The sequence below is a fragment of the Epargyreus clarus genome, unplaced genomic scaffold (assembly GCF_041222505.1).
Source record: "Epargyreus clarus isolate Ecla_fem2 unplaced genomic scaffold, WU_Ecla_fem_2.2 ptg000001l, whole genome shotgun sequence".
In the NCBI taxonomy this organism is placed as follows: domain Eukaryota; kingdom Metazoa; phylum Arthropoda; class Insecta; order Lepidoptera; family Hesperiidae; genus Epargyreus; species Epargyreus clarus.
Window position 1 is genome coordinate 6,130,043 of NW_027332209.1, and position 27,338 is coordinate 6,157,380.

The 27,338-nt window shown below is 35.1% G+C and overlaps 1 protein-coding gene across 1 annotated transcript in view; it reads left to right on the plus strand.

Annotated features, from left to right (window-relative positions):
• The window catches only part of rsh (Rap GTPase activating protein radish), a 120,000-nt gene that overhangs the window by 89,027 nt on the left and 3,635 nt on the right, over positions 1-27,338 (plus strand). Inside the window, exons 7-17 of the mRNA XM_073075161.1 lie at positions 5,357-5,618; positions 13,879-14,059; positions 20,541-20,685; positions 21,940-22,197; positions 22,607-22,736; positions 23,218-23,381; positions 24,371-24,602; positions 25,501-25,662; positions 26,042-26,193; positions 26,562-26,674; positions 27,051-27,233. Of these exons, the coding sequence (XP_072931262.1) occupies positions 5,357-5,618; positions 13,879-14,059; positions 20,541-20,685; positions 21,940-22,197; positions 22,607-22,736; positions 23,218-23,381; positions 24,371-24,602; positions 25,501-25,662; positions 26,042-26,193; positions 26,562-26,674; positions 27,051-27,233 (1,982 nt within the window). The remainder of the gene's footprint in view (positions 1-5,356; positions 5,619-13,878; positions 14,060-20,540; positions 20,686-21,939; positions 22,198-22,606; positions 22,737-23,217; positions 23,382-24,370; positions 24,603-25,500; positions 25,663-26,041; positions 26,194-26,561; positions 26,675-27,050; positions 27,234-27,338) is intronic.

Sequence of the window (27,338 nt, forward strand, 5' to 3'; positions counted from 1 at the left end):
ACTACTCAAAATAAAAAAAAATTGTCATTAAGCATAACGTGGGTAATTTGGTGCACCACACTATTCTCAATGAGGACATTTTACATATTTTCATCTAATTTTATATACTTTGAGAAAAAAATATACAGGGCCCTGAAGGCCTTTTTGAAAAATTCACCCTGTATATCTGCCAGAATTTGTTTGTAAGACATATACAACAAAAAATGTTGATGGATGTTTTTTTAAGTTTTTTTTATTATTTTGAAAGAAAAAGGAACTTAATATTAAAATAAAAAATATGATTTTAACATTTTTTTTTTCTAAAATCATTATATTTATAGTTTATAGGGTAAAATAGTATGATTAAAGAAAAACCAAGAAAACCATAACCAAACCTGTAGTTAAAGAGGCTAGAAAAACGTACAAGAGGCCAATTTACACGAAGCTATCACAGTATAAGCAGATTATGACTTTTTATAATATGGGAGTAGCAGACGAGCATGCAGTCCACCTGATGGTAAGTGGCTACTGCCGCCCATGCACCTGTGGTCCTATGCCTATGCCCTATCTGTGGTCGGCCTAAGATAAGCTGCTACCCCTGAGCACTAAGCTGGAACGCCTCGGAAAATTATGTATCTCCCTTACACCCTTCAAACCAGAACACAGCAGCGCTTAACACTGCTGTTGTTAGGCAGAAATAGGAATGCAGGTGGTGCCGCCGCAGTCGAACCACAAAGAGTTGTGCCATTAAACTACACAAATTAACATTAAAATAGGTATTACATAAATTCGGCATTCTGATTGTACTGCCTATATGTCGCAAACTTGAGGCCATAGAATATTCATTTCTCATCTGAACAAAGGATCCTAATCGTGTAGGAGTCCAAGAAATTTTTCCTGTGACATTTTCTCTCGCATTACTGATGCATAAGGCAAGCTGACTGTCCGACCCTTTTTTATTTTCGTGCCCGTCTACGCTAATTTAGTATAACAGATGTGTTACATATGCATGTCGTATGTCCTCAGAGACAGCATGTCTAAAAGGAACGCTCACACAGGAAAATTTGAAAGAAAGCTGAAACTTCTCATTGATTAATATTATATGCGACATGAAGCGACAATGAAAAAGGTACAGTATTTTTGGATACGCAAGAGTCAGGTATCATTTTTAATAATTTTCTCGACGCTCCTGACAGCTCCGTCGCCAAATTACGTTGCATGTACTTAAGTTAAAATTCTTAATGTATCTGACGGCCTACCCTCTGCGTCACTTATTTTTTAGGTGCTTTTTTTTCCTTCCTGAGGTTGAGGCACAGACGCGTTGCTGCTCCTCAGGACTAATCTGGAACGCCTCCTATAAGTGAACTTACCACATATCTCTCAAAATCTCCATAAATAACATAGAGTTAATCAACGTGGTTTTACGAGGATTTCCACCTTAGTCGTCACAATACTTTGAATAATTTTGTATTTTTAGAATTATTTTTTCTTGAGCATTATCCTTGTGTTTATTATGTTGTTATAAACGTGACGATTTCAAAATATTAATTTGAAATCTTAGTTCGCTATGTGTCTGCAGTTAATTTATTTTCATCAATTCTTGAATAGCCTCCGATTTTTTTGGTTATATAAACTCATGTATCATTTTCAACATATCTTCCAAAACATCGAAAATGTGGCATATTTATGACGTATAAATGAGTAATATTTTATCTTGTTCATCTATATTGTTATAATTAACAATGTGTTCATACTTAAAAGTAATTGATTGCAAACTACAAACCGATACGTATAATTTCCTCGTCTTGTTACGACCCCTTCTCAATGCCAACCCAATCAGTATCACTAAACGCACGTATAGAATGTACAGATGAAACAATTTCGTATGAAACTTAGTTCGCTATGTGTCTGCAGTTAATTTATTTTCATCAATTCTTAAATAGCCTCCGATTTTTTTGGTTATATAAACTCATGAATCATTTTCAACATGTCTTCCAAAATATCGAAAATGTGGCATATTTATGACGTATGAATGAGTAATATTTTATCTTGTTCATCTATATTGTTATTATTAACAATGTGTTCATACCTAAAAGTAATTTATTGCAAAATACAAACCGATACGTATAATTTCCTCGTCTTGTTACGACCCCTTCTCAATGCCAACCCAATCAGTATCACTAAATGCACATATATAATGTACAGATGAAACAATTTCGTATGAAACATGCGTGGGTATTCCAGAAACACCCACCGAATGTGACATAAGCCACAACTCGGTTACATAATTTCAAGCCTGCTACCAGCTTTATAGCCCCAATTTGGTTTACCAACATTCTTTACTGGCTTTTATCTCGAAACGTAACGAAGCTGCGTCTACAGAAGACAGCGTCGGGTAATGTTTTTCGAGCATATGTAACATTTTATGTATGTATGTCTTATTTTTTGACATGCCCTATAGCTCATCGGATTAACATATGAGATGTCATTAGATTCATCTAAATTCTGGAAGTAGCACAGACTATTCTCAGTTTTCAGATTCTAATCTAACAATAGTTACCTTACTTTTCTAAGGTACCACCGTGACTGTTATAGGTAACATGATAAAAAAATAGATGTGGGTGTTATGGCCATAATACCCACATCTATTTTTTTATAATACAAGAGTAGCAGACGAGCATGAAGACCAGATGATGGTAAGTGGCTAATGCCGCTCATGGACATCTGTAATCTGTAGTCTGTAATTGCTTAACGTTGCTGTTATGAATCCACGGAGTCGAAGTCGGAGTCGACCACAAAGGGTTCTGCCACCTACAAAATCTAAATGGGTGATTGAGTTATTAACTTTGTATTTATGTATAACATCATCAGCACATGACGTCATACATACAAAACGTTTCGTTTCAACATCAATTTCCAACAACATAACTCTTATCGCGACCTCCGATAATTTATAACGAACAAAATTTATCTTAATTTAGGCTAGGGTTGTCCACTATACTTAAACTGTAGGATCCAGGTCATTTGCCGTTTATAGCAGTTTATAAAACAAAGGCAGTATACACGCCTAAAAGGTAAACGAGCTTATACGGCGCCATATTTGAATGGCCTCCACCCAAAATTCAGTCTTATCTAGATGGGTGTTTCTGGCCACGGACCCTTGCCATATGAATTAACGCGCCCACACTTATAAAATAATATTTGTCTGTTTATAGTTCTAAATAATCCCTTACGTTATTCTTGATTCATTTGACATATTTGACTCAGTTTGCAAGATATAAAAACCGAAAAATACTTTCAATATGGAATGTAAATGTAAGGAGCATCATCTCTCTGTGTTCAAAAGTGTCCGTCGAAAGTGGTATAGTTAGTGACTGTGTAACTCGTGGGTGAATTTAAAGAACAACGCCAGGTTCTTGTTTTAAACACCTAATTGGTTCAGATGCTGCTTACTAAAATTATCATCAAAATTATATATTAAACTTTTCAAGTCAGCGCACGTCACTTTGTCTACAATCTTATTTTTTTTTGCTACACTGGCGCCCTCTTGGACAGTTTTCGAACTTCACTGCTTCCAGCTGATGCTGACCACTTTTTTACAGATCCCCTTTATAACACGGCTCCCCTTATCACACGATATCTTTAAAGTTTTACTTTTTATAGATTAATTTTGGGAAGTACTAAACTGATTAGAACGATGCCATACATTAGTAAAGATTACTCACTCCTAACAAGAAAATGTAACCAGTTTTGAGTTTGAAATGAAAACATGAAATTGAAAACATGAAAAAAATGTAAAAAGTTTTGCCGTCTCCATGCTAAAATGTCCGTAAAATATTTGAAATCCTTATTTATTTATTATGTAAATTACGCAGTATAAGGTATTCGTAAATTTTCTCTAAAAATGTTTTTATTTGTCAAGAATTAAAAAAAAAACTAACAAATCAGCCTTCATTCAATTTCAAGGCGGCGAAGAATCTTTACTTATCAAAGAACTTAGATGAATTTAATAGAGAGTAACATAGATTTCACCAAACCTCGACCATTTTAGAGTTTCCGTCTAATCATTAACATTAAAAATGTTATGGTGCAAGTGGAGTCGTGGAATGAAACTGGTATCGAATAAAATCGTCCCTGAGTCATGTTGACGCATGGCTTTATAGGGTTTGAGATCGTTATGAAACACGCCGACGTGCAAAATGTTCGTTCACGAAATTAAATTTTATCAGCGGGCCCCAAACAGCAGGCGAAGTGGAGCTGAGACACGGTAAGCTGCGGGATTTGGAGCAACGGTGACATGTACAAGTTCAGATGAATTACAGGCGCATGTCGGATCTATTGTTTACTTAAGATTATTCTTGAACTCAATGATATATTAATATAAGTTTCGAACGATATGTTTTTTTTTTTTTTTTGGAATACCAAATTAATACGATACTTGTTCAGTAACGATGATAGTTATATTTAATTCACAATAGCCATGAAAAAATATATAATTGTATGACGAAAATTTAGCAATAAGCGGATTTTTAATCATTACTGCCGATATTTTAATCTAATTGCTACGATATAACAATTTATATGATTACGTCGAAACAGTTAACCATTTTTGGTTGCAAGGTTGAAGATAAATATCGGCGTATACATGAGAATAAGTACCAAACGAGTGCATTCCACCTGATGGTAACTTGCTCCTACTGGAATCCATGGACATTAAATTCCTATTTGAGGTTGGCCACAGATGCCTCGCTACTCCTGAGGACTACGTTGGAATGCCTTGTATAAATACCTATGTCCACTCCATTCTAAGTGAAACCACAAAAGATTCTACCACCTTCAAACGCGTGAAAAAAATCTATGCCGTTCTGTGAGCGTACAAAATAATATTTTAGAAAGGAATAAATAATATATTTCTTTTCCTCTTTGTACAATCATTTTCTTTATTTTCAAGCGAAGAAACTGTCGCACATAATAATCCAATAAAATTGACGTGAGTTTTTTGACTGAGGTAAGGAAAGTGATGTGAATAAGAAAGAAAATTTGTCTTTGTTTCTGGGGTTTCATAATGTTACAAATTTATTTGTTTCGCAACATATAAACATTGCTGACTAAACAACAACTAACGTGATGTGTGTTAGTGTACTTATAAAATATAGAAAGACAATTGTTATTTCTAAAGTTACGACAAAAATCATAAGTACCTAAATATGTCCATTTAATTAAATAAAATTATTGATTCATCACATTTTTTTTGCAATTAACGTGTCGGATATAATATAAAAATAAAAAACATAGTTAAATGAACTGAAAAAACCTGTGAAGAACGTAATAATTAAATCAAAATCAGACAAATGCTAATAGACTGTGTTCTTTCCAGAGCGTCAAAGGACATCAGGATCTCTTGATGAGGCAGCGGAAGACAGCAGCGACAACGGTGGCAGCACACCCAAGAAGAAAACGGCCATAGAAGAACAGTGGGAGAGGTCAGGCGGCTTCGAATTGACGTCAGTGGAACAAGAAACATACGAGAAGTATTTCTACGGGACCGAACACTGGAACTACTTCACCAACGACGAAGACCTGGGACCCGTTATACTGTCGATAAAACAAGAGACACTCAACTCTAGAGACCAATTCAGGTGAGTGTGATCCAAAGACGTGGTTCAGAAGTAGTTAGCGGTCGCATGTAAGGAGAATGCTTGCATTTTTCGTTTTTGCGAACTATAATTCCATAAAATGTTATAATGTCAGGAATTCAGGACATCACATTAAGTTTAAGATTTTAATAATTTTGGATATTTAGATATTCCAAAACATACAACGAATTCTCACTTGAGTTTTTCCAAATTATTGTTCACATCAAGTCTTCACGATCTTGTTCTTCTGTCTGTCTTCCTTCATATAATTAGACAGTACTCGAGAAGTAAAGCCCTTATCAAGTTCATTTAGACCATTGTTCTTCGATACTTGATCCGAATCAACATCACAATCTTTGAGCATTGTAGCAACAGCTAAGAAATATTCTCAATTTTAATACCGTCATGAAAATAGACGAGAAGGAATTTAATTAACCTGAGTTTAATTAAACAGAATTATATTCAGCAGACGATAGTCAATTATGTGGAAGACAGACAAGACGTGGAACTTGTCGGGTATATGCCAGCAGTGCTTTTTACGTCAACGTCATATTGTTTGCTTTATTAAAAGCGAGTAAATTAATTAAATAAAGAGAGATATGAAACTTAAGAGCGGTTTTTTGTTTGTCGGCATGGTAACGATATATCATTGATGTTTAAGATTAAAACAAGTATACGCGAACTTATCGTAATTGATTCATATGCTCTTTGGTATCATATATAATATGAAATATGAACTTACTTTATTCGGTTTTATCCAACGACAGAGGGTAATGTTTTTCGAGCGCATGTATGTATGTCGCATTCAATAGCCTGATAGATTTTAACATGATGTGTATTTTTTTTAAATTTGAATTCGTCTACATTGTAGTGGCATAAGCTATATCTGTAATTTCCTTAAATAAAGTAAAAATATGGCGTTAAAACAAAAAGTTTCAAGATATTAAAGTCTCTATCTTAAGATTTTAATAGGGATTCAGATATAACGATCCGTAGATAACAGCGTCCATCCAACCATCCATTTGTTTCAATCAGATTATAACTGCAGGAATAAGAAGGCAGTAACGTGCAATTTTGTTTTAATTGTAGCTCATTTTATTGGAATATAACATAATGGCGTTATAAATATGAAATATTCATTCGGATTGAAAGTTTAAACTTATGCGCAATCGTTAAATATTTTATTGAAATAATAAGAGTTTCAAGTTTCTGCATTTAACGACTTTAACAAATAAGTTATCGTCAAAATATTATTGAAAATAATTTACTTACCTACTTTTATAACATTCAAATAATATACAAGCATGTTGTTCACCTGATAGTAAGTGGTCACTCCGTGGCCGCCCTCGGACACATTATGTGACCATTCATAAAAGAAACAAGGATTCTATCTAAAGTCAACCATATGTATCTTGCCACTTTTGAAAATTAGGCGGCATCCTAAATGTTAATACCTACAAATTAGATATGCTAATGGCATTCTTTGTTAAAGAAATATCTCACAAACTATTAGACCGATTCTTATTAAAGGATTGCGTATTGTAATATTATCCATATATTGCACTTATTTAATCAACCTAAATACAAGAACGAATCATTACATCCGATGCGAGTTTCTACGACCCCTGCAAGGGTGTTTCGTTTTAAATGGGAGGATGTAAAAACGCAATGGTTTTTGTAAAGTGTTTACTGGCCCTTAATTAACTGGGCAAGGTGGGGCGGCCTCACCTGACCTGCCTTTGTGATCCGCCGTAAACTGTAAGAATTCAATTAACATAATGTAATGGGCACAGGGTGTAAAGTTAGCTTTAAAAGATTGCGCGTATTTCCCCTGACATTGACGCGGCCTGCAAAGAATTTGCTCCACCTTTGACGATTCTTACTTAAAATTTGATTCTTGACTTATAACAACACTCAAGAAAAACCGGTGAGTACAAGATCACACAGTGAACCATGTTTTTACTTAGTTCCTTATGTAATGTACGTGGATGCGAAGAAATGATTTTTGAGAAATCATCCCTTAAGAGAGCTAAATGAGGATGAAAGCTTTTAGTACAGAAGTCCTGAGACACCAAAGTATTTATAGGAAAGGAAGATAATATTTTGTACTTAGAAATGGTCACTAAAACCACAAAAATAAACAGGAAGGTTCAAGTTGTGAACTTGATCTTTTATAGGCAAAACATTATAGAAGGTGTGTTATTAATAATCATAATAGTAAAACTCTAATTTTATCGGAGATTGATTACAGCACCAAGACTGCATACTTTTTTGTCATTCCCATATTAATAAAACCAGATTTTTCTAATGATAATTTCTTAGTAGTAGTAGCATATTCTTACAATGTTCCTACATGATGGCGCACTTACGAATTAATCATAGATTAGTAAAGATTACTCACTCCTAACGAGAAAATGTAACCAGTTTTGACAATTGAAATTTATTTTATTTATTTATTTATTTATTTTTGTACACCTTAAACTAAGGGTTACAAAGGGTAAACTTAATGCCTAATGGCATTCTCTGCCAGTCGACCCTGGGTGATGGCGATAGCATGTGGTAGGCATAAACATAAGCAGTAATGATAAAATATCAATAAATACAACTATGGAAAAAACATACAATATCTACATATAATAATTATAAATAAATATAAATAATATATAAATATATAATAAAAATATAATATATACAAATAAATATATACAACACAGTGAATTAAGGAGAGTTGAAAGACTCAAGTATTGGAGGACATACGTAAGTAATGCTCCCGAACCATTCTCTTGAAGGTATTCCTACAAGTGGCTTGTCATTGTCACTGTCATCTGTTTTCGTGTTGATATATATCTAAAAAATGTAATTTTTAGAGCGAATGAAACGATATCTCCGCACTTTTTCTTCGATTTCGTGTCTTAACTGCGCATGTCGGCATTGTTCCACGTAAATTACACCATGACAACCATTAAATGGCTGACAGAATTGTCAGCCGTTTAAGCCATTTAATGGCTTTCTTCAATTACAAGGCGGTGAGATATCCATACTTATCTATGGAATTACTATAATTCGTGAATATCTATCGTTTATAATTTTTTTGTATTTTCTCTGGTGGTGAAACATTTGAAATCGTAAATAGCGCTTTTCATTTCCGTCCAATGATTTACGCCCACAATACTAGGTATTACATTTCAATCTCAAAATCCCCTCATGATTGAAATGTTTGATTGAAAAATATTATTGTTAAAAAGTACGAAGTTTGATCTTGATTAATTTTCCATTTAGATATTCGATGAAAACGCAAATGGACTATTGAATAAAATATGTGATACGATCTTTTTACGAAATAATGATATCAATACTCAGATTTTTTTTATTATACCTATAGGAGTAGCAGAGGAGCCACTGATGGTAAGTGGCTAGTACCGCCCATGGACTTTTGTAATCAGCCCCAGATAGGATTACATATTCCTACCTGAGGTCGGCCTAAGCTGGAACTAAGGACTAAGCTGGAACGCCTCAGAAAAGTAAGACGTAGTAAGTAAAAGGGAGACACCTTACCACAGCCTTCAAACTAAAACACAGCAGCTCCTAACACTGCTGTTATGAGGCAGAAATAGCTGTGTTAAAGAACGTAAGTTCATTCTAAGTTTTTTATGTTTTGAACTCGATCTAATTGACCTATAAAATCAAAAATGCTTTTAATAACACTGCACGCGACACTGGTTTCATAATTTCTCAACGCTTAAACTCGACTCTCACTTTAATTACGATTCGACAATTAGTTTTCCGATAAAACATTTTACACTTAACTTTGAAGAAGGTTATTAATATTTTTATTTAATATCGAGCAGGCAAGAGAGGTTGATAACAGAAGAATATTTAAAAAAAAAGTGTGTGAGTGTCAGCTACGACGCACGATTGGAGTTTACTCCTTACGAACGATAATTATGATATAGGTATATCGATTAGAAAAAAAGGGTAAATGAACGCATCTGCTAAAATGATAAGAGAAACAAACATATATCTGTAATTATTCGGATTATTTATATTACTTCAATAATGCGTATTACATAAAGTATGTTACAAAATAATATAAATAATAATAAAAATAAAATTATGACATTTCTATTCAGTGACTTCACTGGTGTTGCGCGTAAAGTGTGGATATATATGTTTGTCTCTTTCTACGTAACGCCTCAACTTTTCGTGTTACACTTGATTTTACTCCTCATAAAATTTCCGTACCGGGCCTTATAACTCAAATCGTTTCTTAAGGAGTAAACTCCAATAAACTCCAAAAACCTTAAAAATAGTGGTAAATAAAAACTAACTTTCTAAGAAAAATTGTTAAGACTTCATCACATCGTCGATTTATCTCAGGCAACATAAAGTAAAAATAGTGTACCTATATTGGTGTACCTACATGTAAAAGGTATATATTATTTTTCACCTTCACCAACATTGGATAGGTACATAGACATCAGAATCATCAATATTTAATTAAATGCTAAGTCACCTGTTTTTTAACTACAGTATGTAACAACAGTCCAACGAATACCTAAGTAAATATACTTCAAAAGTAGTAGCTACTTAGATCGCTGCCTAAAGAGTACCTATATTAAATAGACATCTTAAGCAAACAAATTAAAAGAGAAGGTAAGCACATAAATGTAATTGTGTGTTATCAAAAGGTCCACAGAACAACGTTGCGGTAGAAACCGTGTTCTCTGCTCTAATCAAATATTTGTTCTCCATGCTATGCTCATTCGTTAGTTAAACGGTGTACCTTTCATAAAGGATTCGTGTTTAAGTCAACAAGGAGCGTACTTGTCTGTATTCACGAATAACCTTGTCTAATTTGTCTGCGGTTACTTTGTGTTTATGTGTTTATATATGCATATTATGATGAGGATTCGTGCCAAATCTAGAGTTCGTTTTACCTGTCTTGTTTGCGCTGTGGTGGCATTTACTTTTACCGTACAATCCAACCTGAAGGTATATACCTACTTACATCTGCCACCCACGGACATTAGTAATAAAGGCCTTATTAGACCACCCAATTTTGAGGGACCCTAACCCTAACTAAGAGTGGTGTAATAAGACTTAGGGAGTTAGTGTCCCTATTTAGGGCGATCGGATCATCCCGATCTGCCTAGCTCCCTAAGCGCCCTGCAGATTGGGTAGTGTAATAACGTTTAGGGCGGTTAGGGAGCTCAGTTGCTTTTGCTTTTGTATGTAAGGTGTCAACCTCAACCAAACTCAACAAGTGTTCAAATTGTTCTGCACCTACTCTGAGATAATTCCTTAAATCTCCCGGTTCAAGCACGCTAAGTATTTGCATATTTGAAAGCTTTTCACGTAACCGCAAATACTCTTTCACCCAGATCTTTCTCTTCTTTCTTTTTTTAATATTTGTTATTGCGAGCACGGTTGTCGCTACAGCAACTTTTTGAAGTTTCGATACTGACGACGGCATAATGTAAAATGCGACAATACGTTTATCTCTCTAGACATTCGCGTATAAACTGAGTTAGGGCCCAATTTGCAGAGAAGTGTAATAAGCGCCGCACTAACTAGAGTACACGCCCACCCTGGATGCAGGGCCCTTCATATCGGGTTGTGTAATAAGACTAATAAGCGTTTAAACCCCAGATAAGATTCCTACCAGAGGGCGGCCACAGCGTTACCTATACGCCTAAACTGGACTGCCTCGGATAACTATAGAAGGTACTCGGTGAATGTCATTTTTGGTTTTATTTGTATTTAATTACGATTAACTTTTCATCAATGGATAATCACTGGTAATGCTATATGTTCCAAGTGATACTGCCTACTTTATTTCTGCACTGTCTGTGAAATATTTTCAGATACGTCACAAGTTATTTATATGACGCGTTCGGCGGAAGATCGATTCGAGTGCTATTTCTATTACAGACATTTTATTATCGCAGTAAACAATGTAAACATTCAAGATGTTAAAATTCTCATAAAAATGTATAAAGATATTGTAAGTTTTTATAGGTCGAATGTAATATTCTTCTTCCAATACTTCCTTTTTTACTTTTTACGCCACTTTGGAAGGTAATGTTTTCATAAAAACAAAGTAGATATTTTAATCTATGGAATAGGAATAGGTAACTACATACATTTATACACATAAGTACGTATAATATTTAAAATTATACGATATAACTATATCATATGTAACCTTAGTGACTATTACCTAAGTTAAAAAGTCATACTTTAAATCATATTGGAATGACAGCAAAAATAATATAAAACACCCTGTATAAATGTTTGTTCACGCATTCGTGAGATGTATATTTCAAGAATATGCTCCCGTATGGAAAAGTTTTTGAATAAACTTAGTTGTTTCGGATGACAATAAAATACACCGCAACAAGCCCAAAGACTTTCCCAATTCGAACAAAAAGTCATTCGACGCCCCGCGAGCGCTCCGTGAGAAGTAAATTTAAAACGGAGTTCTACGTGTTTCATATTAATGTACCTTATGAAGCTTTCTCCGCGCTGTAGGGTACCAAACCTTCACATTACGGAGCGTGAATAAATAATATGATATCACGAACCCAAATCTGTTTCAATCGCTACGTAAAATATGTATGTGAGTACTTATATATGTGTAAGTGAATTGGGTCCGCGAAATGTTATAAATCTAATACAAATGTATACATAGTGGAGCGATCTCCGGATCAATAAATTATATTCACGATCATCACTAACAAACAAACTAACATAAACGATGACAAGTGACTCGTTTTACCTTTAGTACCTGCCGTGGAATCGCGAACAACATGGTTTGGGACACGACCTGTACACCTCGACACCTTGGAGCCATATCACATGAGAAATACCTCCATTAGTTCTGCAACTTAGCACAAAGCACCAAGGAACCGCCGCTAAAGTTTTGTGAACCACGCCTCACACAACATTTTTTTTACTACAGAGTGATAAATGAGTATTATATACACACATACATAATACATACATAATGATACATTGTTATGTATCATTATGTAAATATACATTTACGCGAAATAAAATACAGACATAAAAATAATATAATTTGACATCATATAAAATCAAGACACGCCGCAAAAAATATCTCCTTTTACATAGGAATTGCTCGCTGAAGATTCCAGGGATTCTCACGGCGAATACTGGCATTTTCATTACTCTCTGTCATAGGAAAACTGAAACGACGAGACAACGGGAGAATTTAATTAAAAACATTCACTGTTCAAATTTTTTACGAATATTTAGGAGTTCTATATTAGCACAATATTTAGGTGATATGTGCTTTCAACAGAGTACCTACGTACTGAATATATCTATTTTATAAGTACCTAAGTATCTTATGTACAATATTCTAAAAAAAGATATAGGGGAAAGTACCTCTCACTGCAGCCCGTGGACCTTTTCTAAAACCTAATCTTTCGCCGACAAACATCAGAGCTTAGTTGTGTTTTTACATACCTAACGCCCATCAATATTTCAGAAACTACTTCTAAACCGTTACCTCACGAAGCTACTATGTGGTCTGTGATGCCATAAAAAGTTCCCTTACTGCCCTAAACTATTAACTATACCTGCTATGACAGAGGATTTACCTATTTACCTAATACGACTACGCATTATATCCACTTAAGTACCTAGATAAAATGAATTTGGTTACCAAAATAATATTCAAGTCTTTGATTTAAATACCACCAAGCTTCCTCTTAGATTTGACAGTTCGAAATTTAATCATTCAATTCAAATTTCGAATCAACAATCCGCGGTTACTGACCTAGCATTAATTGTTGTTTATGTAATTCCGCCTGAAATATACATGCAAATTTCATATTGCGTAGGTTTTGCTGTAAAATACTGAAATTCATAGTGCTGTTTAGGAAAACTGAAGGTAGCTTACAATTAAAGCTTTTATGTAAGCTTTACAAATCAACTTGGCAAGTCTTTTGATTTGTATATAATGTAAAATTGTATATATTTTTAATAAATCTCTGCTCCGTTTTTGAACTAAACTCATTTAGGTATAGATTAGTGTTAAGTGGAGAATTTAACAAGTAGTTTTTATCCAAACTTTATTACTTCCACCTCTATACTTAGGTATTACTTTATTCTGAGACGTACAAAATAAACAATATTTTACCACCACATTTCGATATGGGTACGCCAACTTTTTACCTCCTCATTATATTATAGATGATAGTAGTGCCACATTATTATTTATTTTCCTACTCCACAGGATCCTGGTCCGAGCTATCAGCTACACTGTACACGGGCTGATCCCAGCATCATGCGTCTTTGCCGACCGGTACAACCGCGAGGAGGTGGTTCGGTCTCTGGGCAAGGAGGTGAACATCAACCCGCCGCTTATGTTGGGGCAGCTCCCTGACACTCCGGAGGAACTACTCAAGCTTGATCAGGTATGAAAAGTAGACACGTGCTGAAGAAACTTCTATGTGGGCATAAGTTCAGCTGGAACTTTGCAATTTAATTTTTCATTTTGACTCTTTTCTTGGTAGTTTTGAAATGGTTTCTCGTAGACCTAATATTCCTGCTTTACTGCAACAGGAGTTATTCCATATCCTGATATGAAGTGTGCCAAACGCTAACGCACCAAATTCAATTCTCTGGGTAGCCACGACACGTTTGCGACTATTTCTTACCAAACCACAGTTATAAGAATTAGAATAATTTTCAACTGCGCCTACAGCGTTATTTGAGTGAAACGTTCGGAAATACCGATCTAAGAATTCCTTATAACATTTAGCATTCGAACAGCAAAGTCAAAATCTCAAGTAAATAATCAGCAAAAGTTTTCTCGTTGCGATTGTTTTTTCACTTTCTAATGATTAAATAAACGCCGCCGCCGCTCTCAGCGGTGAAACATTAATGAGCCCCGTTAGTCAAGAAGGGATTCCTTATTGAGAAAGAGGGAGTGGCCCTTTGCTTGTCTTTCGTACCTTAAAATTGATGATTGACGATTACTTTGGACTCTTATAATGATAAAACAGTTGTGCTATTTATGAATGATGGCTTCATACGGACGAACTGAATAGCATTGCATGTAAACGGAATGATAAAAATGTTTAGTAGGTAGGTAATAGGTTGTCCCTGTAGTTTCGGGACCAGAATAGGACTACGGTATCCCCTGCCTGTCGTAAGGGGCGACTAAAAGGGGGCCTCTGGGCTTGCGGGCGGCAAGAGTGGGAGCTCGACCCGTCCAGTAAGCGATCCCGGGAAGGACGGCGGTATGTGTGGTCGCATACCGTCGTGAACACCAGATGGTGCGGGAGGAGCGAAAACTGCTCCCCCAGGGCAAGGCCCGATCGGGGCATCGCGCTTGGAGGACTCCGGTTGCGTTCCGTCAGAGATCCCGGAGTTCTCCAACAAGCGTTGAGGACGGCCACCGGGGGGTTTTAGTGCGGTAAGAATCCCACATAACCCGGCGTCGCTCCCACGTCGTCGGGTACCTTTTGAAGGTTTCCCCCTCGTTAAAAAAATAAAAAAAGGTAGGTAGGTAGGTAGGTAGGTAGGTAGGTAGGTAATAGGTAACTAGGGTACAATAAAGGTAAAACTTTTTACGTAATGTATTAACAGAATAAAGAAAAACTATCTGTTGGTAAAATAGAAATAAGTTTAATAACTAAAATGTAGTTTTCATTACTAAAACTCATATAAGGTGAAATGACAGACGTCTAGCTTGCGACGCTAAGCTTCAAAATAGAATATAACAACAGACAAAGCTGTCTGCACCACTCTCCAATATTATCACTCTGTGTAATATCTGCGTTCCATAATAATATATTTATCTGCATATTGTTTATCCGAAAATGTAACTGTGCTGTGTTCACTTCAGGCATTGTAAATTTAAAATCTACCGTGTTATTCGGAAGTGAACCTACGCCCGTTTATTTAGAATTCATGTTGGAAAGCTATGCCTCTTAGGCCAAGTTTGTTCGATCCAGTGATCTGCCAATTTTCATTACGTGCCGTCAGAGGTACGCGTAAGTCGGAACTTTGTTGAAAGCTAGCGTCCTGTCCGTCCTTTGCATTTGAGATTCAGTGAAACGTCGGATTTCATGAATAAAATGCCTCGCATATGTGAATTTATCTCACACAACGGAACTATGAACTGTTTTCGGGCAAAATTGTTTCACTTGGAATGTTATAACTGACATTTGAATTGAAACAATAGAACGTCAGTTAAATACCCGGCTTTACACCTTGCAAAAGCTACTGAATTAAGTAGCTTGTTAACAGTGCAATAAATTAAGGTAATTTTGTTTCTGTATACTCTGATGTTTAAATTTAAATAATGTACTAATGGAGCTACTAAAACTTTTAATTGAATTGCACAATTCTAAAGATTTGTTTAAGATTATTTTAAGTGTAGATATCTCGGATATTACCTACTTCAGATATAGGTGAGTAAAATCCACTTCTACACGTGACAAGAGTGCCTTATATTAATAACTACTAAGCAAAGAAATAAGCAAGCCAAGTGATAACGGATATGTAAAACGAGCTCAACTTGAAAAAATCGTAAGTTTTGATCTTGAAACTGAAATATACTACTGGTAGGCCATCTAGTAAAGAGCGGCAAATATCCAATTCCTTTAATGGAACACATGGCGATCGAAGAGGCTAATACGTCCTTCATTCCTCCTCGCAGGACTCCAGCGCTCCACTAACATACTTTCCTGATTGAATTCTAAAAATAAGAAAATAAAGCGATTCCTCCCCTTTGTCTAGTCTAACAACAAAGTAATCGATAACGTGCCTATAAGGTTGTTTGACATGAATGACTCGACAAGAAAGCGAAAAACTATTTCGACGTCTATTCAATGATGGATAAATGTTTTGCGAGCGAAAACCTGTCCAACTTTATTATTGACAGTTCGATTGGAGGATGACGTATGCTTTCAAGATCTTTGTGTCATTATTCACGGTTTATTTATTTTTTCCATTTTCCCAAGAAATCAAAGTGGATTTTAAACCACGATCGGCCGTTTTTATGAATTCTTACGTACTCCCGTAGAATGAAGACCCTAAGACCCCACATTTTGGTATGCTTTCATACATAAAAGTCAATGCCTATTAGCAATATTAATAGTTACCTACAACAGGTTTTATTTCCCATTACAATTCACACACATTAAAATCTATGTAAACATTTTAGTATATAAACGGTTCCTGATAAAGTAATAAAGAAGACATAAAAAGTAGGTAGCCGTGGGTACCGGCTCAGGAATACTTTTATGTCGGGTTTATTAGGCAGAAGGGCCGTAAACTGTATTCTCATCAGACCGTACGACCCGACAACTTTGTTCTGTACCTAATACCTATTACACCTGCTTCGGTATGACTTGCCACTACGAACTTCGCGTTAGGTACTTAAATAAATTGTTTCTAATTGAATCTTAACCTGAGACATACAAGTATACCTAGACTTACGAGCAATCTACCAGACATCGGGAGAACAAGTGGCATCCATGCGTTTTAGAGTAAGTAGTAGAATGTAGTAGAATATTTAACATTAATCAAATCACCGAGAAAGATCATCGAGAGATCACAGAGTCCATCATGTAACTCAAGTCGAAGGAAAAAACAATTTCTCGACGAATAAAATAATAGTCTCGCTAACATAGATGCTTCCAAATATAAACTTATTTGTTGAGATGATACAATGCGCCTGCTGCATTTTTGAGATGCAATCCGCTTCGTGCGCAAATAGTACTCACCTTGATAAATCATAGGTAGACGTGTAGTTACGTTAAAATAGGTATATTTGTATACCTGCCATATAGCTAGTACAACATACTTGTCTTTCTTGCTACATCTTTTACATCGAAATATTAAATGTTGCTTCTTAAAAGAACCACGGTTTTCGTGCCCGATTGAACTAGGGAAAACATTAACATATTTATTAACTGCTGCGTAACATGGTAACACTAACTTGTCTAACAAAAATACTGTGTAACTATCCATAAAACAGTATGAGCCTTTATAAATCTATAAATTGAGCTTAGTTATTACGTAGTTGACAAAAATATACCTACTACAATACAAAAATTACATACTATTTTCATTTGGTCATAGTTCAAACCATGAAACAGAAAAAACAAGGTTCAAACTCTGTAACTACTGCAGTAAATACATGAAACGGGAACAAATTCACTGAATACGAACCATGTTACATCTCTGGATATGTACCCACATCAATTTTAGTGGCCCACTAACCCGTTAAAGTTTATTATAGAACAGTTTGTTTTGCGACCGCATAAAATAACTAATTATATCGCTCTCTAAATATAAAACACTGGTAAAAGACGTAAGTGTACTTGAAATAAGTAGCGTATGTTGGTGTTACGCCAAACTGAATGCATTGTCACATTTTCGTCACGACCAGGCAAATATAATTATTTTTTTTAAGAGCTGGCCGTAGTATAAAAACCACAAGAAATCAGAAGAACTGTTTATGAATAACTAAATTTTACCTATGACGTAATGGTGACGTATTAAACTAAGATTTTAAGCTGTCTTGCTATAGCAGTTGCTCTAAAAATATACCTACTTTTCATTACTTACCTATATCGTTTTAAGTAAAAAAATAAACAACTGTAGGTTATAAATTACATTGGTAATTGGTGCGTGCCTTACCTAAGAACATAAGTTAGGTAGGCATCAAATTAATGATCACCAATAATCTTAATTTGAAATTCAAGTCCTTAAAACTAAATTAAGTCTGTAAACTGCTTCAAAATTTCCACACTAAGCGAATATTAATTCACCAACCGCCTGATTTATCTATAACGAATAAATACTGAGTTCCCAAAGTTCCTCGGACTCGTTGCCTCAAATCGAAACTTTAAATAAATACTTGCCAATATTCTTAGTTATGAATCCGAAAACTTACAATTGGATAAATACACCATTGGATAATAATAAGTAGCCACTTGCTAAAATTAAGATTTGGTATCAAGAAGCGTGGTCGCGTTTTACTTCGTGTAACCTATACCTATAAAATTAACCTAAACACATTACACAACGGGTCTGTTTAAGTGTTTCCGCGCCTGTATTAGCTTAAAATAATCTGCATTCGAGCATTGTGGAGGAGCATAAAACTCTGAAACTCTCATTTTCCTATTTGTTCTACACATTATTTATCAATTTAATCCCTTGCCAGTGTATTCTTCTCAAAAGTATTTTAAACGCATAGTTAATATAATAATCGTTTTTTTTTTATTCAAAACCTACTACTAGCTATAGGTTTTTTAAACTGTTACTGTTTTATATCGTATATTTTATAATGTATTATTTCCTGTTTTTCTCATAATTATAGAGCTTACTGTTATTAACGTTAATCCAAATTTATGAAGCAAATTGCTTTACAAAGCTGTCGTTAGTATAAAATATTTTTTGCTAAACGAAGTGGGCGTTATTTTATTATCTGGAGATCGCTGCGAGTTGCGGAGCCAAGTTGGAGAGATATTAAGAGATGTCCCTGGAGTCAATGGATTTATCGACTCGACTTAAGTACGTCATAATACTCAGTTCTGCATGGAATTCTTAACTTTCTTTCGTAATATCATGTCGAGAAGTTTAATACTTATTGTAATCGAAGTAAATAACTAAAGAACAAAAATAGAGCAATTAATAGTTATTAGTCCCAGTGGCATCTTGACAATAAAGATACTTGTAGGCACGTCAGATGTCCCAGTTTTTGATCAAATGAAACTAAGTTCGTATCGTACTTATCTATGGGTCGTATTTAAACCTGCATTTTTGACTACAAATAGGTATTGGCTACATTTTGAAACCTAAAATACCTATTATAGAATAAATGAGAAGGTGAGGCTGAGGACGTTCCAAACGCAATAAATAATAATAATAATAATAATAAAATTCATTTATTTTGTCTCACAATAAGGACTTAATTTATATACAGTGAAACCTGGTTAAGTGAGACATCAAGGGACCTGCAATGTCGTTTCACTTATAGAGGTATTCCACTTACCCAGTATTCTACAAAGAGTAGATTTTGGCACATTAAATTCGGCACAAACTTCTTCGCGTGTCTTCCCACTTTCATAAACTTATATTAACTTCAGTTTTTCACGTAATGATAACGATTGTAGCTTTCGTTTTGACATTTTTCAAATAAACATCTGTATGATAGTAAAGCGAAACTAAAACTGAAGGTTTTGAAGGAATTGAAGCTCAAAATTTGTACTTACGTACTTGGAATTACGTGTGGAATTTGTGGGTAGAATAAGAATGAGTAAACAAACAATGTTATCTCAGTTACGGAGGTTTATGCATATAAAATTTACTCGCTGTCTCAGTTATAGAGGTAACTATGATGATAAATCGAAAGAACAAATCCCAGATATAGAGGTTTACCTCGTCCCACTAACAGAGGTAATTCAGTGCCAAAGTGTTGGGACCTCAGCATGAGTTCCAGTTATGGAGGTTTCTCACTTATCCAGGTCCCACTTAACCAAGTTTCACTGTACATTTACCAAAAATGAGATAAAATTATTTGCAAGCCTTAAATATGCCTACCTACCTAGTAATGATCTTTCTTTTTTGAAGGTGGTAGACCCTCTGTGGTTAGACACCGACGGCACTATCGCCACACCTATTTCTTCCTAATAACAGCAGTATTAAACGCTGCTATGTTCTAGTTTGAAGAGTGTGGTAAGAGAGACTTACTTATCCGAAGCAGTCCAATTAGTCCTCAGGTAGACTCTATTAGACTTCAGGTAGGAATCTAATCTTATCTGAGGCTGATGTTCATGGGCGGCAGTAGGCACTTACCATCAGGCGGACTGCATACTCGTCTGCTACTCTTTTATTATAAAAAAGGATCTAACAAATTCCACTCTTAATTTGTTACAGGTTTTCATCAAATCTGAGCTGAAAGTAGGAGTAATCTACGTAAAAGAAAATCAATACACCGAAGAGGAAATTCTGGACAATAACGAAAATTCGCCGATGTTTGAAGAATTCTTACAAGTAATGGGCGAAAAAGTCCGACTGAAAGGTATTTATTTTATATAAGAAATGTTTCATAGAGTAAACAAGTAAATAATTCATGAGTTTTTCTAAACTGTTTTCCTAGTATAGTAGTCGAAATTGGAACATAATAATAATTAATAATTGCTACGTTTTATAACATCAAAACTCATCAGTAAATATAAAATTAAAACCTGAAATAGTCTTTTTACTTGTTTACCTAAATGAATATAATAAATGAAACTATTAGACTAGATTAGTAGTGCCTCTACTTAACCAAAAATATGTCGTCTTACTGATAGTGAAATTCCCAGTGACAAACCTATGAAAACATGAAACAATGTCATACTTTATTGGAAACGGTGACGGTTTATTAGATTCATCGATTCATATCATCATTTCATAGATTCGGCGTTACAATTTAATTACACTATAATTAGGTATATCGATAATCGACTCGCTATTTGTTTATTGCAATTTATGAATCAGTAAGCCTGTCTGCCAAATAAAAAGTAGTATTACTATATATATTGTAACAAACATACCTACTTGTCTACGTCAACGTGCCTATATTACTTTAGTGCTCTCCCTAAATACATTTTTTTGTAAATGAACAAATGACCAGTAAACAGAGTCGTAGCTAATGCAGTATTTGACAGGTTGCCAATATCACTTCACTTCTGTTGATGACAGCTCAATAGCAGGACAGGGTTACTCATACTTCCGTTATTCTCAGTGCTAGGTGATAAAATTGGCGTAATTAAGGGTATAGATGTGCAGATGTTTTGGTCTGTTGTCCAACCCAAAATATTAGGTAAGGACAGTACCTATATAGTAATGATGGAGACCAAGGTACTAGGCATAACATTGTTGATCGTTAATTACTTTAATTCGACGGTTACTGTTAACGGGATGTTACACGGGGTTAATTGATCCAAATTAATTTGTTCATTTTGTATTACTTCTTTTACAATTAAGGCGGTCTAGGTACTTATCAAGATAAGAGATCTTTCTTTGTTTTGGGAATATATTAATAATACATTAAAAAAACTAATCAAAATTTTAAAGACTAATTTAGATAAACTGTTTTGTTTTCTACACGTTACATTGGCTACCTGCACTTTAGTGAAACAATAGGTCCTTTAAAATATTTACTGATGAAAAGAAACAATACGATTTTCCGGCAATTTAATGTACAAATTAATTACATAAGGCATATTATGTACAAGTAAATTAACATTATGTCTGCAGTTCCTAGTTAAATATTATGACTATCCTCTAGGTTTCGACAAGTACAAAGGCGGTCTTGACACAGTGCACGATCTAACCGGCCTGTACTCTGTGTACACCAACTGGCGTGGCATCGAGATAATGTTCCACGTGTCAACGCTGCTGCCCTACGAGCGACATGATCCACAAAAGCTCCAACGGAAACGACATATAGGGAACGACATAGTATGTGTAGTGTTCCTTGAAGCTGACAATACCGCCTTCTCGCCCGCTTGTATCAAGAGCCATTTCCTGCATACGTTTATTTTAGGTGAGTGTTATAAAAGGTTTCAAGTTTAGAGGAAATTTTACGTCAGATAAATCTAGTGCTTTTCTTAATTCTCTCTGGACATATTTTTGTCTTGAAATGTTTTTAAGTTATATTAGAGTACCTAAACATAGTCCTTAACTTTCTTAAAAAATATTTTTTTCAACTGAATAAGTTTTTGTACCAAATGAATTGTTTCTACCAAAATAATGTTCCAGTATTAGGTATATAGGTACCTAATAAAAGCTTTATAATCAAAACATTCCTGGAAAGGTTCAACGACCCGTCTACGTTTGTACCTAGGTAACAAGCAGACAACTCAGTTTATTAATTCACGGCAGGTCTTTATAGTACATCAGAATACTATTACTATACGAGTAGGTAAAAAGGAAATTATATTTTGAAATTCCAGTCAGGGTGTCTGCGAAAATCAAAAGGCGACCCACTAGATATGAAGTGTCGGTGGTGACCCGCGACGAGGTCGGCGCCTACAAGCCCTACTTGTGGGAGCAGAGTGTGTTCGACAAAGGACCCATGTTTAGGTGTGTACTACTTGTACTTGTAGATACTTGACACATCTTGATCTCATTTGTACTTTGGATATAATTAAGATATTTATGGAGTGAAAAGGCGGTAAATAGATATCGACCTGCCAAACTAAGCATCGCTGAATACAATAAGTTCTTCAACGATTGATAGCTAGCTATTTCTACGAGCTTTTCTATAATGAAGGCGAGTGAGCGACAGTTATTTGTTGTTAAAAAAATGTTGTAACAATATGTTAATGTTTCAATGATCTCAGTGAAGTTATTCTGTTTTGAAAAATCATGAAATATTCCCTTAGCTTTTACTCAATTGGCGTAGTGTAAGAAACATAGTTATACCAAATATTCCAATTACTCTACTTGCAAACACAACAATAACAATAATTTCTACACGGATAAAGTCAGTAGAAGTAGTCTTTTTTAAGAAATTATGCGAATTAAGGCAATTGTTATTCGCAATATTACATTTTTTTTACAGAGAATGGCTGCTTACAAAGATTGTAAATGGAGAAAGAGCGTCATATTCTGCGCCCAAGTTCGCACGAATGCAAGAACGTACTCGCAGTCAAATGTTGGAAGATATAGTCGCAAACTTACAGAACCACGCTGAAACTGGGCAAATACCCAAACCCTACAGAAGAGGTAAATATAATACAATCACCATTACCTTCAAATATACCCACTCTACATAGTTGCGCAAATAATTTCGTTAAATTAATTGGTCTCTTATATTGTCATACAGCCGTCATACTAATTGGATCGCTGGCTAACTGCCGAGAGTAAAAACAAAACACTCGTTCTGTTAACTACGAAAGACATAAGAATTGCAAATAAGGAAAACGAGATTCAAAATATAAATGTATTCAATTAAATCGATTTAGAGTCAAAAGTAGAAGAATAAGGTTTTTTGAAGTGAAAACTTCTGTAGCGGCGTTGTGCACTTCTTGTGATGGGTAAAAAATCTTAAACTCTCATCAGGTGACCTGATCGAAAATTCGTTCTAAGACGTTGTAATAGTTCTGAAGTATTAAATTTTTAATGTAATATAAATTGTTATGTTTATGTACGATAGCGCAAAAAAATGAATATTGTATACCACATAATTGATACTCGTAGTACTTTTATACTGATAATAATAAGCATGAGACGCACATACACTCACCCACACGCCCACACACACACACAGACACACACACACACACACACCACACACACACACACACACACACACACACACAAATACACACACACACTCTTACAGCATATACAAAACACACGTACACCACATCTGCGTTGAACTTTGTCATAGATTTAAGATGCATGTAATTGTATTTTTGTAATTGTTTTTGTAATTAACCTTTAATATTCTTTAATTTTATTTCTATATTCCGAGGTGGGCGTAAATAGTGGCGACACAGTTTATACTATTGCCGCTGTTTACGACAATATCATTTGTAAAACTGTTTTTGCTTGAAATAAATCTTTAAATCTTTAAAATCTTTAAATTAAAGCAATTCGTGCAAAATTCCCTAACCATTCCAAAATATCAAAAATACACAAGGTTAATATTCAACTTTTCACTTCTGCTGGCACTTCCGGAGTGCAACCCGTTGATTTTTTTTTTATTTCAGGATCTTGGCGCCCAATAGGTCACATGCGTCCATCATCTCCTCTACTGGATTCAGTCAGAGACCAGTTCGAGGATTATGACCAGTTGGCTAAAGACTTCACCCGAGTATTTCTCAACAGCGAACTCAATTCGGCGCAGAACGCTCAACTGTTTGATGTCGTATTTCTCGTAGGACAATCTAAGCAGAAGACCAAATTCATTGGAGTACGCGCGATACTTGGTGTGAGAAGCAGGTAATATACCTTAAATTAAGTCTCTTTTAAACTTTTAAATAGATCAATGTCTGGTCAATGAACGGTGTGGAAAATATTTAATTTTATATTGTTACAAATAAGTAGGATCCGATTTGTACGATATATGTCGATAATGAGAAGAGACGGCCATTGCAAATTTTCATACTATAGTAATTTTGATGTCGTATAAGGTCAAAACTATATAAATTCTATTAATACGAAATACGAATGAATTTTTCAGGATCCACACGTCTATCTATCAATTTCAACTAATTCCATCTTCAAGCATCTCGACTTCATAACTAGTGAAATAATCAGAAAACCCTACTTGAGTTTAAGGTCAAATTCAATAGAAATACGGTCGAGATACCATCAATCCAAAACTTTCCCATCACACAACACAACACGATCTGATCAAAAACTTGCCTTCCTCACATCAGTTTCGTTAGAAAATCTCGATAAAGTTGTTGACATCGACCGCACTACCTGAGCTAGCTAGTCAATTTCGAACCACATCTGAGTTTCTGATGGAACTTTGTAATTTGATGACCCTCTACACCAGACTTTAATTCATTGCAAACCATTAACAAGTTTGTCGTATATCGACTGTGCCTGTGTGGACCAGGTTTTAATGCTTTAACTACGTATTCTCAACGTCTTATATGAGGTTGAGAAAATCGTTTTATATGAGGAAAACCTCTTCTTTATACACTTATACTCCTAACTGTTATAGTATGTTCTTATGATAGTACTTAGGGTAATAATTTTGCCTAATAAACGACTAGCCAACAAAACTAATTCCTGCAATCGAGGTTCTTCATTATGTACGACTCAAAGAAGACTTAATTAAATAATATTTAATGTATGATTTACAAATTTCCTTTTTCTATTTTTCCAGGGTATTCCAGGAAATGCTCTATGGCATTCAAACCGGTTTCGGATCACCGCAAGTGCCGGTAGCTGAACTATTAGCTCGCCCCGCGCCTACTCTCCTCTCGCCCACACCCGCTAGACAGAAAAGCAGCAACTTCTTACAAGTGCCAGACATCGAGTCGCCAAGGTAAAGATCTGCAGTCTTCCTAAAAATTTCTCACAAGCGAATTTTTAAGAAACAAACGGCGCTTAACTTTTTTTTTTAAATTACCGCCAACTACCTTAAAATAAGTACCTACTTTATTTTTATAATATTGGAGTGGCAGACGAGCATGCAATCCACCTGATGGTAAGTGGCTACATCTAATCAAACCCAGATAGGATTAGATATTTCTACATGAGGTCGGCAACACATGCGCCCTACCCCTGAGGACTAAGCTGGAACGCCTCGTAAAAGTACTATTAGAAATATTGACATACACGTTAATATTTTATCTTCTTTCGATGCGATTGGTATTTTTTTGTATTTGTCTAAATATTGCAAAGGAATGCATATGTATTTACAGGCCCAAAAGTGTACCCAGTTCGCCGATGGTGAAACGCGCATTTTCACGACTGGGCACTATAACGGCGGGTTGGGGTCGGTCAATACGCAAGCAGCACTCTCAGCTCAACGCAGACGACAAGAAGAAATGGGCTAGCTCACAAGACTGCTCCAGTAAGTCGTTAAATATTATGATTGTAATATTTAACTTTTATTCTTAACGCAATGATTCGATGCATCTAATTCACTTGAAGCGGGCTCGCCTGGATGAATTATTACATGCACGTAGAAGCGCACGTAATGCTCTTAGTTTCGCTCATGTTTAAATATACCTAAATAATTGATATAACGTAGTTCTGTACTTTTCTCCAAACTATGTGACCAAAACTACAATCTTCATTAAAAGTCACACTACGCGAAACTTAATTATGACTTTTGGTTTTGATTTTTCACTTTATTAATTCATTCTTCATTCATTCATTCATATTATTCACTTTATAAATTTCATGTGGAACTAAAATTTAATACTGATTAAATTTCAGATAAAGAAGGAAAAGACAAAGATAAAGACAAAAACGCAGCACTTGCAGTGCCAAGACTTTCTGTATGCGCTGACGCACAAAAAGTGGACCGGGCTAAGCTCGCCCAGACTGAGGTAATAGACTGATAAATAATATTAGGAAGTAAACGCCACCTCCATTAACTACCAATGTAACCGCTCTCTCTCTTCTATTGAAGAAGATATCTAATGATATATTCGGATATAGCAGCCATTGCACACGCAATGCCAGGCGCGGTCACTAAGACAAAACTTTCCTGTCTACCTCCCGGGATGCCTACTTCCAGTCTTAAGCTTTCAGGGCTATTGGATTAAAATATTTCAAATATTTTATTTTATTTTTATAAAAGAAATTGAGATTTTTTTGTGATTACTATTCCCTTATTATGGAATAGTAGTCACAAAAAAATCTCAATTTTATAATAAAATGTGAAATATGTGAAATCTAATCAATCACTTTTATCTGTTTCAGTTCTCCATAATCGAATTTGATCCGGAGACTTTCCGTATACTCTTAGATTATTTACACACTGGCAGTTGCCCTTTGACCTGCGCCTCCATACCAGGACTCATATGTGCAGCGGAACATTATGATCTTCCCGAATTATTGCAAGCCTGTTTCCACCATGCTAAACAGTTTCTGAGGATAGAAGTGGTATGTGCTCTTAAGTATTTTACTATCTATATCTTATTAAGTCAAATGACTCAATTAATGTTAAGATTTACCTATGCATCTTTTGAGCATGTTATTCAACTGTGA